Genomic DNA, 13,024 nt, shown 5'->3' with positions numbered 1-13,024 from the left:
TTATTTTTTTTCACTTAAGTACTTTACACCACTGATGGTGTAATTTTGACTGCACTAGGCCTTTAACATCAACAGGAATTTGTTTAATCTGAACTACTTATTTTTTAAACTAATAACGTTAGCTTCCCCCAAAAAAACATACAGGTTATCTTTGGCATTAAGATCATGATTCGTCCATTTCCCAACCATGGATTTAAGATTAACTTTATGTTTTGGGGACACTCATCCAGCATTAGTTAAATGCAGTAATGAGCCAGACAAACAATGTAATATTTATGCAGGTCTAATGGATTTCCAGAACAAAGAAACCATTAAGCAGGAATGTCAATATAACAAAGGAAAATACATTCATGCTGTGCATTTAAATTACAACGCATTTATAGTGTCCCGCATCAGAGAGTTTCACTTCGGTCAGTTTTAATAAAGTGTTGCCTTTCTGAAGTTCTTTGAACAGTGCTGTTCTTACTCTGTAGAAGTCATTCTGCTCCTCTTCTCCGCTCTGCTTTTCATAAATATGGACAGTAGTGAGGGACTTGTCCGGTCTGAGCCACTCCACCTTTGTGCCCACAGCACTAATGCTGGGTTTGAAGTTACATGGCAAAATTACATCATTCCCCGCCAAGGCAACAACAGGACCAGTAGGACCTCTCAGTTAAAATTTCACTGGGAAGAATGATAGGCAAAGAAAAAATATGCTAAAACAAACTGTTAAAAAAAACATTATTACATGTATGCTGAACACAGACAGAGATCCTAACTTCACCTTTACTGTGAAGGTCCTTGAATATATTCAAGGAGATTGCCCACAGTCATCTTAGCCTATTTTATTTTCATATTTTTGATTGAAAGAAATTATAGTGTCAAGGTCAGACGTATGGGTGAACCCCAGTTGGGTGAAAAGTTTAAATATTTCCTCTTAGACATGGTCTACTCAATGGTTGTATGTATTTAATGTTAAGAGGTACAGCCAATGCCGCAATACAGCCAAGCAACGCTGAGTCTCGCCCTGCTCGTTGCCTCAGCGAATGGAGTCGGCACTCCCACACAGCTACCAAGCTAGCACTCGTCATGGAAATGGGGTTGGCGAATTGTGAATTTGGATGAATACCCAACAACCCATACATCAAAAAATAGCTACAAAGCTCTACTTTGTAACCTGCTATGTGTTGTTTGTGTCTCTGATGCCGCGTTAAAACAACTGGGAACTGGGAACTCGGGAAATCTCAGACTCCCGACTTAAGTGAATTCAAGACAACTGGAACCTCAGGGGGAAAAAACAAGGTCAAATCATGACTTCAGTGATCTTCAGATCGGAAAGTCAGAGCACTAGAAAGATGCCTGAGTTCCCGAGTTAGATGACAGTTCCCCAAAAAACATCCAGTCGGAGCTTGTTTTTCCCCAAGTTCCGAGTTTTCTTGAACACACTGAAGTCGGAAGTCAGAGACTTCAGTGCGTTCAAGACAACTGGGAACTCTGAAAAAAACGAGCTCCGACAGGGAAAAATCATTTTAACCGGTCAACCAACTCAGAATTTCAAGTCGGAAACTCAGGCATCTTTCTAGAGCTTTGACTTTCCTACCTGCAGATCACTGAAGATCGTTTTCTTCAGAGTTCCCAGCTGCCTTGAAAGTGCATTCAGAAATTATTCATACCCCTTGACTTATTCCACATTTTGTTGTGTTACAGCCTGAATTCAAAATTGATTAAATTGATTTTGATTTCACCCATCTACACACAATACCCCATAATGGCAAAGTGAAAACAGGTTTTTAGAAATTGTTGCAAATGTATAGAAAATTAAATACAGAAATATGAATTTACATTAAGTATTCACACCCCTTTGCTGTGACACTCCAGGTGCATCCTTGAGATGTCACTACAACTTGTTTCAGTTGTTTGGACATTAGAAAGCAACACACCTGTCTATATGAGGTCCCAAAGTTGACAGTTCATGTCAGATCACGCAACTTGAGTCAAGATCTATTTCTTACTTTACTCCTAGGAACAAGGCATCATTGAAAGCAGTGATTTCTGGGGTAGTGTGAAGGTGGAGCAATTGAAGTTGAAGATTCCTGGTGTTTGTGATGGCCGCCGTTTGGTGCGATGCTGACCCTGTTGTGAGCATGGTGAAACAGAGCAGGAGGGCATGGGATAGAGGATTGTGTAGTTTCGCTGGATTAAGTTGTGTGTGCGTCAACTGTAGGGGTACACATGTTGCTGGGGATCGGAAGTGTCTGGTGCGAGAGGCAGGTTGAGGTGGCTAGAGTCAGAGTAGTGCAGAAGATGCCGTATGCTGAGGCAGTGAAGAAAGTAGAGGAGGATGGGTCAAGGATGAGGGATTCTGAGAGGATCCCTATGGAAATTAGATCTATGCCAGCACAAAGGGATAGGCCAATGAGTGATACAGTATATGCTTCAGTAAGGTTGGCTTCTAAGCGTTCATAGCAATTGTTATCACCTGTACTGCAGAAATGGAACGTGAGTCACAGAAAATATATGTTGTGGTGGCAGCTGCAGAGAAGCACTTGGGTGTATGAGATTTGACTTCAGAAGAGTTACAGCATGTGTCGAGTGGTGGTGTCCAGTCCTCCTGGCTCGTTGGCCTGGGGTAGGATCAGAAAGGGTTAATAATGAAATCAGGTGATGTGTTTTAATTAGTTTTTTTTAAACTAGTCAAGTCAGTTAAGAACACGTTTTTATTTACAATGACGGCCTACACCGGCCAAACCCGGATGATGCTGGGCCAATTGTGCATCGCCCTATGGCACTCCCAATCACAGCCAGTTGTGATACAGCCTGGATTTGAACCTATCTGTAGTGACACCTCAAGCACAGTGCCTTGGGACCACTGCGCCACTCGGGAGCCCCACAAGTGTAGGGATAGTGTAGGGATAGTTGGAAGGGTCATAAAAATATAAAAATATGTATACTTTTTTAAAATTGAAAATTATGTTTTTGGTTCCCATTTCCCATTTTGTATCATAAAGTGTAATGGATCTGTATTATAGTTCAGTTGGGGGCGGTAATGCAACATATTGGATGCCAACCGCTATTAAACCTCACCGAAGAAGTGCATGTCAGAGCAGAAACTATACTAAGTCCAAGGAACTGTTCGAAGATCGCCGAGATAGAATTGTGATGAGGCATGTATTTGGGGAAGGATATTAAATCATGTCTCATGTTGAATGTTTCCAAGAACACAGTGGTCTCCATCATTGGGAAATTTAAAAAATATGAAACTACCCAGACTCTGCCTAGAACTACCTGCCCGATCAAACTGAGCAATCGGGCAAGAAGGACCTTAGTCAGGGAGATGACCAAGAACCCAATGACCACTCTGACAGAACTACAGAGTTCCTTGCCTGAGATGGGAGAACCTGCCAGAAGGACAACAGTCTCTACAACACTTCACCAATCTGGGTTTTATCAGTGGCCAGAAGGAAGCCACTCCTGAGAAAAAGGCACATGACAGCATGCCTGAAGTTTGCAAAGAGGCATGTGAAAGACTGAGCATAAGACAAAAATCTAACTATTTGGCAGGAACACAAAGTGTTATGTCTGGAGAAAACCAGGCACAGCTCATCATCCGTCTAGCACCATTTTCTGAGCATTCTTATGCAGTACCTCCTAGATATAGAACAGACACTTCAAAATCTCCAAGTCAGAAACTCTGGCATCTTTCTAGAGCACTGACTTTCCGACCTGAAGTAATAATTTGACCCTGTTATAAGTGTTAATTGCTGTTTAGCTATGATTAGTAGTGTTCGCAGTAGACTGACAATGAAAAGTACTGGTATTAAAAATAAGTCATTGCAAAAAAAGTGCAGTTTAATTATTTTATTTAAAAAGACCTTAAGGCATCTTGATAAAAAAAAGTTTCAAAGTCTTTAGCAACTGACAAAAGAGAGCAGACCATATTACATCAATATAATATAACTAAGTATATATCAGTATATTCACACATTGAAAAACCTGAGAATGGCTTTAAGAGACCATATAAAACAAAATTGATCATGTTGATTTCAACTGTTACGCAAATCTTTATTGAATTATCAGTTTTAAAAAGGTGACCTTGAATATATTCCATTTAGATCAAAAAAGTAAACAGAACATGAATCAAATGCATAATGATTTACAAAGTATAACCGTTTCAAAGTCTTTAGCAACTGACAAAAAAAAATTACAGGAGAGGGTACAACGCATTAGTACATAAAGAGACCACAAGTATATTCACATATTTACAAATGGCAAACCTTTCATAAGTACAAGTATTAAAACCTGACAATGAGGTTAAGAGAAAATAGAAAGTGAAAGAATAAAAAGTGAACATCTTATCTAAAAGAGGAAGCTGTAAAAAAAACATCTAATGTATCAGAGTGAAATCAGTCTCACAACATCACAGTTTGAGGTTGTCATTTTGTCCCATCCCAACATTAGCAACAGACAACAGAGAGGATAAACTGCACTAAGTACCATTCATTATACGAAACAAGAGTTAACACAAGCATTTGAACACGAATAACTTAATGCAGTCATATAAATATATTGTTTCTGCACATTCAAATTACCCATTTAAAAAAAAAAAGTCACACAACCCACACATATTTCTACAGCCATTGTCTCGGGAAGTATGTGCGAGATAACTTCATTTTTAACAGCTTTGTAGTATACTGTGGATTGGCTGATCCCTAGCACATCCATCCAATCACAGTGGAGATCCTTGGGAAGACACTTCTCAGTGAAGATGCTCAGTATACGGCAACCACAAACCTAATTACAAAGGTTACGTTCTTATATCTACACAAGCATAGCACTTAGAATTAATGCTCAATACATTGCTTAATTCTAAGTGATTTGCTAGTGTTACTAGAGCAGAGTCAAAGAAATAAGTAGAATCTGACTCAAACCACCAGTGTTACATCTGGCATCAACTCTGAACCGGAAGAAGTATCCTGGCTGACGTCAGGTGACAGGAAGTTCAGGCCCTGCGATCGTAGTCAGCGACCATCCTCTTGATGTGGGACAGTTTGGCCTTCAGGTATTTACACCTGCGCTTCTTCAACTGGTAATCTGCTGACTGTAGACCAGGAAGAATGGGCCAATGAAGGTACATTGTCTTCTGTAGCTGGTCAGTTTTGTTTTATGACTATAATAAGTATGGTAAGTACAAGTGTATAGAAATCTAGTTCTAAATCAGTTCACAAGGGACATGATAACCACATGTACTTTCTCAAACTTCATGACAATGTGGGACTGGGGTGTAGTACTCAGAAGAGACAGAAGAGGGCGTACATAAGGAAGTAGATCAAACAAAGAGGCGTTGCTTAAATGTTGTGGATACCTACCTTCTTTATGTCCTTTAGCCTGTTGTACTTTTCCATAGCATCCTGTAGGGGAAAGAAAGATTATTGAAAATGCAAACAAATATACTTCTCAAACAACTATCCCTCTCATGAACCCTTTCTTCCACACCCTAAAGTTAGCATGTGATTGAGAAACAATGCAACATATCATGGACATTTTCTCAATGCTATAAATTGGGACCAGAATTTTTACTGGCCACATGACCTGACCAGGAAAACCTTTAACTACCTAGCTAGTCCTCTAAAGTGCACGTTTGAGATTGACTACATTCAAACTGCACAGAATCACTGATCAACAAATCACCTTGCTTCCCAAATAACTAGGCATCATGTGATCAAGATTAGCCCATTCCTCACCAAAATGATTCCATCAAACTCACCAGGAACTGGGGGCTTCCCTCCTGCAGCTCATCCAGCTCTCTGTCCACCTCTGACAGGCTCTTGTTGATGATGTCCAGCTCTCCCTGCAGGTCCTTGTACTCCTGGTGATCCCGGTCAAACTCACGCTTGTAGTCCACACGTTCCTGCTCATTGGCAATGGTGGGGAACTCACTGAGGAGAGAGAGAAAGGGGGAGAGAGGGTGTGTCAGAATACACTTGAACATTTTATTGTGGAAACCTAGACGGCAATATGTTTTCAGACTTTGTGGCACAGAACAGCAACTTCAATCTTGTAGTATTAATAGTAGCTGTCAACTAAAATACATACAACCATTATCACTACAACTGTAATTCTGTCTCTCTCTGTACCTGTCGAAGTCATTGTCGTCATCCAGCTCGTCCCCAGAAGAAGCGTAGTCTGTATCCTGTCCATCAGTACGGCGAGGACGACCGGCCCGTCTCTTCTTGGGCTTCCCTGCTGCTGAGCTGGCCATCTCTGAGCCACTGCTGTAGGGGGCACTACTGTGCACAGGGAAGTCACAAACTACTGGAGGACTATGAGACAGACAAGGAAAGATGGGAGTCTTGATTTAATACTTTAGAAATAGAGTTGCCCCAATACAAACTGATCAAATTACTCCATTTAGTATTATTAACCATTGACGAATCAAAATGACCCGGGTCAGTTAATGCGGGGAGCTTCACTTCCCCTAAGCAGTGATCAATGCTGCGGTCTACCTGCTAATACTTAAAAGTTAGTGTTGGATTACTGTTGTAGGCCATTACAGCTACTGCCACAAGCAAAAGTTTAAAAAATATAAATAAATAAAAAGTGCAGAACTTGCACTGCCCATTTTTACTTTGCTGACCGGGTGGGAAAAATTGACACTAATGTTGTGTAATGGTGAATTAAAAATAAAAGCAAAACATTTCTGCTTCAAACAAGCATGACAAGGTGCATTAGTGTATTTCAGTCACCAGTCATACTGGCGGGTGGAGTCCACTGGCGGGTGGAGGGAGGAGGGATAAGGCAGATAGCTTGATTAGCCAATGTGCGGGAGCACTGGTTGATCAGCCCAATTGAGGTAGTATGTACATGAATGTATAGTTAAAGTGACTATGCATATATGATAAACAGAGAGTAGCAGCAGCGTAAAAAGAGGGGTTGGGGGGCACACAATGTAAATAGTCCAGGTAGCCATTTGATTACCTGTTCATGAGTCTTATGGCTTGGGGGTAAAAACTGTTGAGAAGCCTTTTTGTCCTAGACTTGGCACTCCGGTACCGCTTGCCATGCGGTAGTAGAGAACAGTCTATGACTGGGGTGGCTGAGGTCTTTGACAATTTGTAGGGCCTTCCTCTGATACCGCCTGGTGTAGAGGTCCTGGATGGCAGGCAGCTAAGCTCAAGTGATGTACTGGGTCGTACTCACTACCCTCTGTAGTGCCATGCGGTCGGAGGCCGAGCAATTGCCGTACCAGGCAGTGATGCAACCAGTCAGGATGCTCTCGATGTTGCAGCTGTTGAACCTTGAGGATCTCAGGACCCATACCAAATCTTTTTAGTTTTCTGAGGGGGAATAGGCTTTGTCGTGCCCTCTTCACAACTGTCTTGGTGTGTTTGGAACATTCTAGTTTGTTGTTGATGTGGACACCAAGGAACTCTACCTGCTACACTACAGCCCCGTCGATGAGAATGCAGTGTGCTCGGTCCTCCTTTTCCTATAGTCCACAATCATCTCCTTAGTCTCGGTTACGTTGAGAGATAGGCTGTTAATTCTGGCACCACCCGGCCAGGTCTCTGACCTCCTCCCTATAGGCTGTCTCGTCGTTGATCAGGCCTACCACTGTTGTGTCGTCTGCAAACTTAATAGCCCACCACCATCTTGTTTCATGACCTAATGTTCCATGCACCCATGTAGATAGCTTTCCTTCCCTTTGGTAGTTAACAACTCTTTGTTTAATTCCCAGTATAACATTATGAGATGATAAGACAATATAAGGTAATTGTTCTTTGATCAATTCCACAGATCTAATCTCGTCTGTACTAAAGTGGGCTGTAGTTGTAGTGTAAGCCTGTTTGTAACTGTACTGTATTGTCTGTACTCACGCTGGGCTGTCATTGTAGGGAGGTTTGTCGTAGTTGGTGCTGGTGTCGTCCAGGTGACTCCTGGATCCTCCAAACTTCTCTGGGTAGTCGGTCAGCACCACACCTTCATCAGGAAAACCTGACACATTGTTCACCTGCAGAGGGGATACAACATATACTTCAGTGACCTAACTCACAGCAGGCGAGACAGCCACAGCAGCTGAGAGAGCCACAGCAGCTGAGAGAGCCACAGCAGCTGAGAGAGCCACAGCAGCTGAGAGAGCCACAGCAGCTGAGAGAGCCACAGCAGCTGAGAGAGCCACAGCAGCTGAGAGAGCCACAGCAGCTGAGAGAGCCACAGCAGCTGAGAGAGCCACAGCAGCTGAGAGAGCCACAGCAGCTGAGAGAGCCACAGCAGCTGAGAGAGCCACAGCAGCTGAGAGAGCCACAGCAGCTGAGAGAGCCACAGCAGCTGAGAGAGCCACAGCAGCTGAGAGAGCCACAGCAGCTGAGAGAGCCACAACAGACAAGATAATCATACTATTTGTACTGTGGCAACGGAACCGCCTTGAGATACAAATTGAAAAAGTGTCATCTGAACAGGTAGGCCTATATGTGTGAAGGGGGAATTGAAATGCAGATGTACAGTAATAGAAGTATGCTTCCTCTGGGGAGTGAAATGCCACATCATGCTTAGATTGAATCCTCATCAGAACAATGACATACTGTATTTGATGACGTTGTACCAACTTGATAGTAAGACACATTTACACTGAAAAACATATGCAGAAATACTTCCCAGAGCAAAGCCTGCCACTATAGTAATGCTTGGAGCGTTGGTGTTGGGACTTTGTTCAGATCTGAAATTGCTAATTGCATAAGGCTAGCAATTTGGTAGTACCTCTGACAAGCTAAGTGGAATGTTCACAGTATGGTTTACACCTATCCACTCCTCTCAGACCTCCACAAGTGCATAAGGGGTAGGTACTAAGTAGGTGTCATTTGTAGACAGACAGAATTTTCCCATCAGTGTAATCAGTAGACCAGGGAAGACACACTCATCCATGCAATAACACTGCCTCAGCAATTTCAGAAAGGTTTTCACGAGCCACACAGCACTTCTCCGCCTCTTCAGTTTCTCAGGGTCATGTTGCTGTTCTGTAATGTTGTGCATGTGTCTACTTTGCTTGTATTGGTCAGCATGGGTTTAAATACTAGTTAGACCAGCTCTTCCTCTTTCACATTTTCCTCTAGTGCAAAACTCAAATACCAGTTGTAAGTTTGGTGAAAAAAAGCTGCAGTGTGTAAATGTTAAATAATTTTGTTGGACCATACTGAAACTTACCTCGACTATGAGCCACTTACTATCTTGACTGAACTCCCACTTCATTATCATGATTTAGGTATTCATCGTTGACTCCTCTTTTTACTTTTGAGCACTGACCATGTTTTTCCTTAACTGCTTACTGTCCTCATTCAACAGAGAACCTCTTGAAATAATATACCTCCCAACTGCCATTTTTGTTTTTGAAGGTCTTATTCTACACACCATTTTACTGACTGGGAGTGAAACCACCATACACAAACCACACCCAGAAACTGAGTGTGAGAGAGCTCTCTCCTCAAACCTCCAATGCTGCTGACTCTGGGAGAACAGGTCTTACTACTTTACCTATCAGACTACTGCTGTAGAACAAAACAGTCAACAGGCAGACATATTGGCCTGACTAATCCTTCTCCATGCATGAGAACACAGTACCTGGTTTCACTGAAACCACCAGAGGTCAACAACAACTCTGACCGCAGCAGTTTGTTCAGAGACAGAAAACCCTGAAGGGTTAAGGTGAACGAAGTGCTACAATTCTGTGTAGGCTGTCATTCATAACAACTGGAACAGTCAACAACAACAAAAAATGTCCCCTCCTTTCATACAGCCTTCAGGAAGTGAAAGAAACTATAGGGTCAGACAAACTCTGCAGATATGATTTCCTAACTCTAGCTGTACATGTTTAGAAGAAGCATTACCTTTGAATAGAATGAGAGCATTTCAATAGTGTAAAATGTCTTCAATAATTTCTGTCCTATCCTTCATGATCACTGATCTGTTAGCGCCTAACAGGTGATATCAATATGAAACCGTAATGTCTCACTTATTACAAGTGTGTTTCCTTTGATCATTGTTTCCACATTTCCTCTCCTTGCTTCCCTCTGGGGGTTTGTGTGGAATGCAAGTGAAAGACACAAGTAATTAAAAAAATATATTCGACATTCATCCCCCATGTGTACCCATCCACTCCCATCCACTCCCTAACTCACCCATGCCTCCACGTCCTGGGGCGGGGCCTCCTCGTTGATGATCTTCACCTTCCTCCACAGGACGTTGGACTTGCCATAATTCCTGATTTTCTGGCGCGTCTTTAAGGCAAACACCATCATGATGATCAGAGCCGCCATCACCAGGAAGCCAAACACTATCGCTATGGCCTGGATCAGGATGGGGAAGTTGGGTGAGACACACAGACCCAGACACCACCACAGAGATGAGAGGAAGTATGCGGCAAAAGGAGGCATACATACATCCCCTCTCTCACAAACACACACAAAGTACACTCACCTCCTGAGGCTCCACCACACAGTAATGGTAGAGATACTGGTTGACCAACATTCCTGAAACCTGGGGGCCCTGGTACTGGGCACACAGGCCTGCCAGCTGGCTCCCATAGATCGACCCTGTAGATTGAGCCATGGGGTTCACCGCCACCAGGTACACTATAGTCGCTATGAGCATCAGCAGGGCCAGGATAGCACAGATGATCACCACAGCTAGGTAGAACCTTCTAGACTCCGACAGGCCATGCCTCGACACCACGATGATGAAAATGACAAGGGCTGTGATGAAGCTGAATGCTGCCATGGCAATGATGAATCCTTTGCCAGTGCGAGGGTCATTGTAGTTCCCTCCGAGTCCGCCGTAGCCATAGTTGTTACCGGCACCATAGGCAGCACCACCAAAGCTACCGGAGTAACCACCGCCTCCGTACGAGCTGCCCCCATACGAGCTGCCCCCGTAACCACCGAAGCCAGACATGGCCCCCTGGCTGTCCCAGGCCAGCGTAGAGGCCACACAGGCAAATATGGCCACACAGAGGACAATGACGATGACGGCCATCAGCTTGATGATGCCCGGTGGAGACGTCCATTTGTAGAAGTGCTGGAACTCATCGTCGGGGTAGTAGGAGTACGCCGGCTGGGGTGGCTCATGACTGCAGAGGGAGACAGACAACCGATTAAACGTGGATTGTAACAGAGTGGGGGTGTCAAGTGTAGGAACATAAATTGTAGGATGAGCAAGTTAGCAAAGACAATTGTGTGTGAGACACATATAGAGGAGAGCTATAAACTGCCGTGGGCCAACAACACAAGCTACAATCTCTATTGAGCAAACACCTCATATAGTATGAGTTATTGCACTACTATGGTTTTCGATAAACATAATACAAGATCAAACCTTTAGGTAAAAGTTCATGCCTTTTCCACCCAACAAGTATATCAAATATGTATAGGTCAGGAAGGTCATAAACCTTTTGACAGAGATATAGTAGGGGTAAAGTAAAAGTTACGACTCACTATCCATCTGACTCATAGGGAGGCGGACTCCCGTTGTGCTTGGAAGACATTCCTGAATCCACAGGTGCCCAAAGGGTCTCTCTCTTTAAAACTGTTTGAGCTCTGTTGGAGAAAAAAACATTAGAATAAAGCAAAGAAACATACAGCTCACTGCCTCAGTGTCTACAGGAGAGTTACAAAACACAGTGAATAATGACACAAGGCTTCCTCCCCAAGGGAAACAGTGAGAACAGGTGTGACAAAAAAAAAAACAACAGTCAACAAAGAGTTGTTTTCAGTGGGGTATTCATTTTCAAATAATGAGGACAATTATCTGCGTTATTCTCTAATCCACATAAGCCATATGGCTTGTCAACCAGGTTAAATTTATATCTGCAACATTTTGAACCTGAATAATGACACAGTAACTGACATGCATTACTGATTTCTTAAATGAGGGTTCCCCAACTGGTTGCCACATGACGAATTTGACCTGCGGGTGGATTAATTTGCTCACACACACACACACACACACACACACACACACACACACACACACACACACACACACACGACTGTAAAAACAAATATAAGCTAGGTTTGAAATGATTATGTTTTAGGCAAACATGTTATAGATTCTTGAAGTCAATTTCCAATCGACAAACTATTTGTAATTAGGGGGGGGGGGGGGGGGAATCGGTCCTTGAATTAATCTAGTTGTTGATCCCGTTGTTAAATCATAGGCTACTCATAACCAATAAAATAATATCAGTAAAGCGTTTGAACTAGGCTGAACAAATGTTGATACAAAAAAAAACTTTTGTTTCGTTTCCAATAACACGACATTTTAATTAAGATAACATTGCGAAAAAAGATAATGTGATCTTACCACAAACACGATTTCACAATGAAACAAATGTTCCACAAAATAAAGCCGAACCACTCACCTGTTGGAAAATAGTCAGCGCGTCTGACACCAGTGGTTTCTGGTGAAATTCCGTCCGATTCTCAATAACAGGCCACACCTTGTTCAGGTGTGACATCGTCAAAATATGACCCGCCCCTTCACCCTTCACCCCCCACCCCCACCACACACACACACACATTTCCCCGCCCCCGAATGTGAAGGGTGTCTGGTTTCCTCCTCTCATCTCCATCAGGCAGGCTTGTACCACAATGAAGAGTTGTTACAACGAAAAATGTATTGAAGCAAACAAAGTCAACAGAAGTGAAACAAAACGAAAATAATCCAAGTCAAATGCACGTGCACTAATGTTTTATTTTGGTTGCTTGGTAGGCCTACAAGAGGCTTCCTCTGGGAGTAGCCTAGGCTAGCCTTTTTCTTTCCCCTGTATGTCTTCCATTCAGTTCGGTGGTAAGCAAGTGCCAGAAGCCAGAAACTACAAACATATTATATACATCCCTGCGGTATACATATAATGGAAAACATATAGTTTGTTACAAGTGTCATTGAATACCTGCAAATGCAGTAGGCCTATTTCACACAAGTTTGCATAAAGCAGACTGTAATCGATGGATTTTCCATCAGCAAAAATACTTTACTGTAACATCAATGACAAAAGTAA

The 13,024-nt window shown here is 42.8% G+C and overlaps 1 protein-coding gene across 2 annotated transcripts; it reads right to left on the bottom strand.

Moving 5' to 3' along the window:
• Positions 1-3,822: 3,822 nt before the first annotated feature.
• Positions 3,823-12,611, bottom strand: oclna (occludin a). Of its 2 annotated transcripts, XM_021601275.3 has the most exons (9): positions 12,386-12,611; positions 11,460-11,561; positions 10,447-11,095; positions 10,149-10,316; positions 7,854-7,987; positions 6,114-6,299; positions 5,744-5,915; positions 5,346-5,387; positions 3,823-5,077 (listed from the first exon to the last, which is right to left on the bottom strand). In XM_021601275.3, the coding sequence occupies exons 2-9, from the start codon at positions 11,507-11,509 to the stop codon at positions 4,979-4,981; spliced, it is 1,500 nt and encodes a 499-aa protein (XP_021456950.3). In that variant the 5' UTR covers positions 11,510-11,561; positions 12,386-12,611; the 3' UTR covers positions 3,823-4,978.
• Positions 12,612-13,024: the final 413 nt, after the last annotated feature.

This window comes from Oncorhynchus mykiss, chromosome 5 (genome assembly GCF_057628025.1).
Source record: "Oncorhynchus mykiss isolate SJ-2025 chromosome 5, ASM5762802v1, whole genome shotgun sequence".
NCBI classification, from domain to species: domain Eukaryota; kingdom Metazoa; phylum Chordata; class Actinopteri; order Salmoniformes; family Salmonidae; genus Oncorhynchus; species Oncorhynchus mykiss.
The sequence above is the reverse complement of the archived record's forward strand: the minus strand, read 5'-3'. Positions and strand labels throughout refer to the sequence as shown.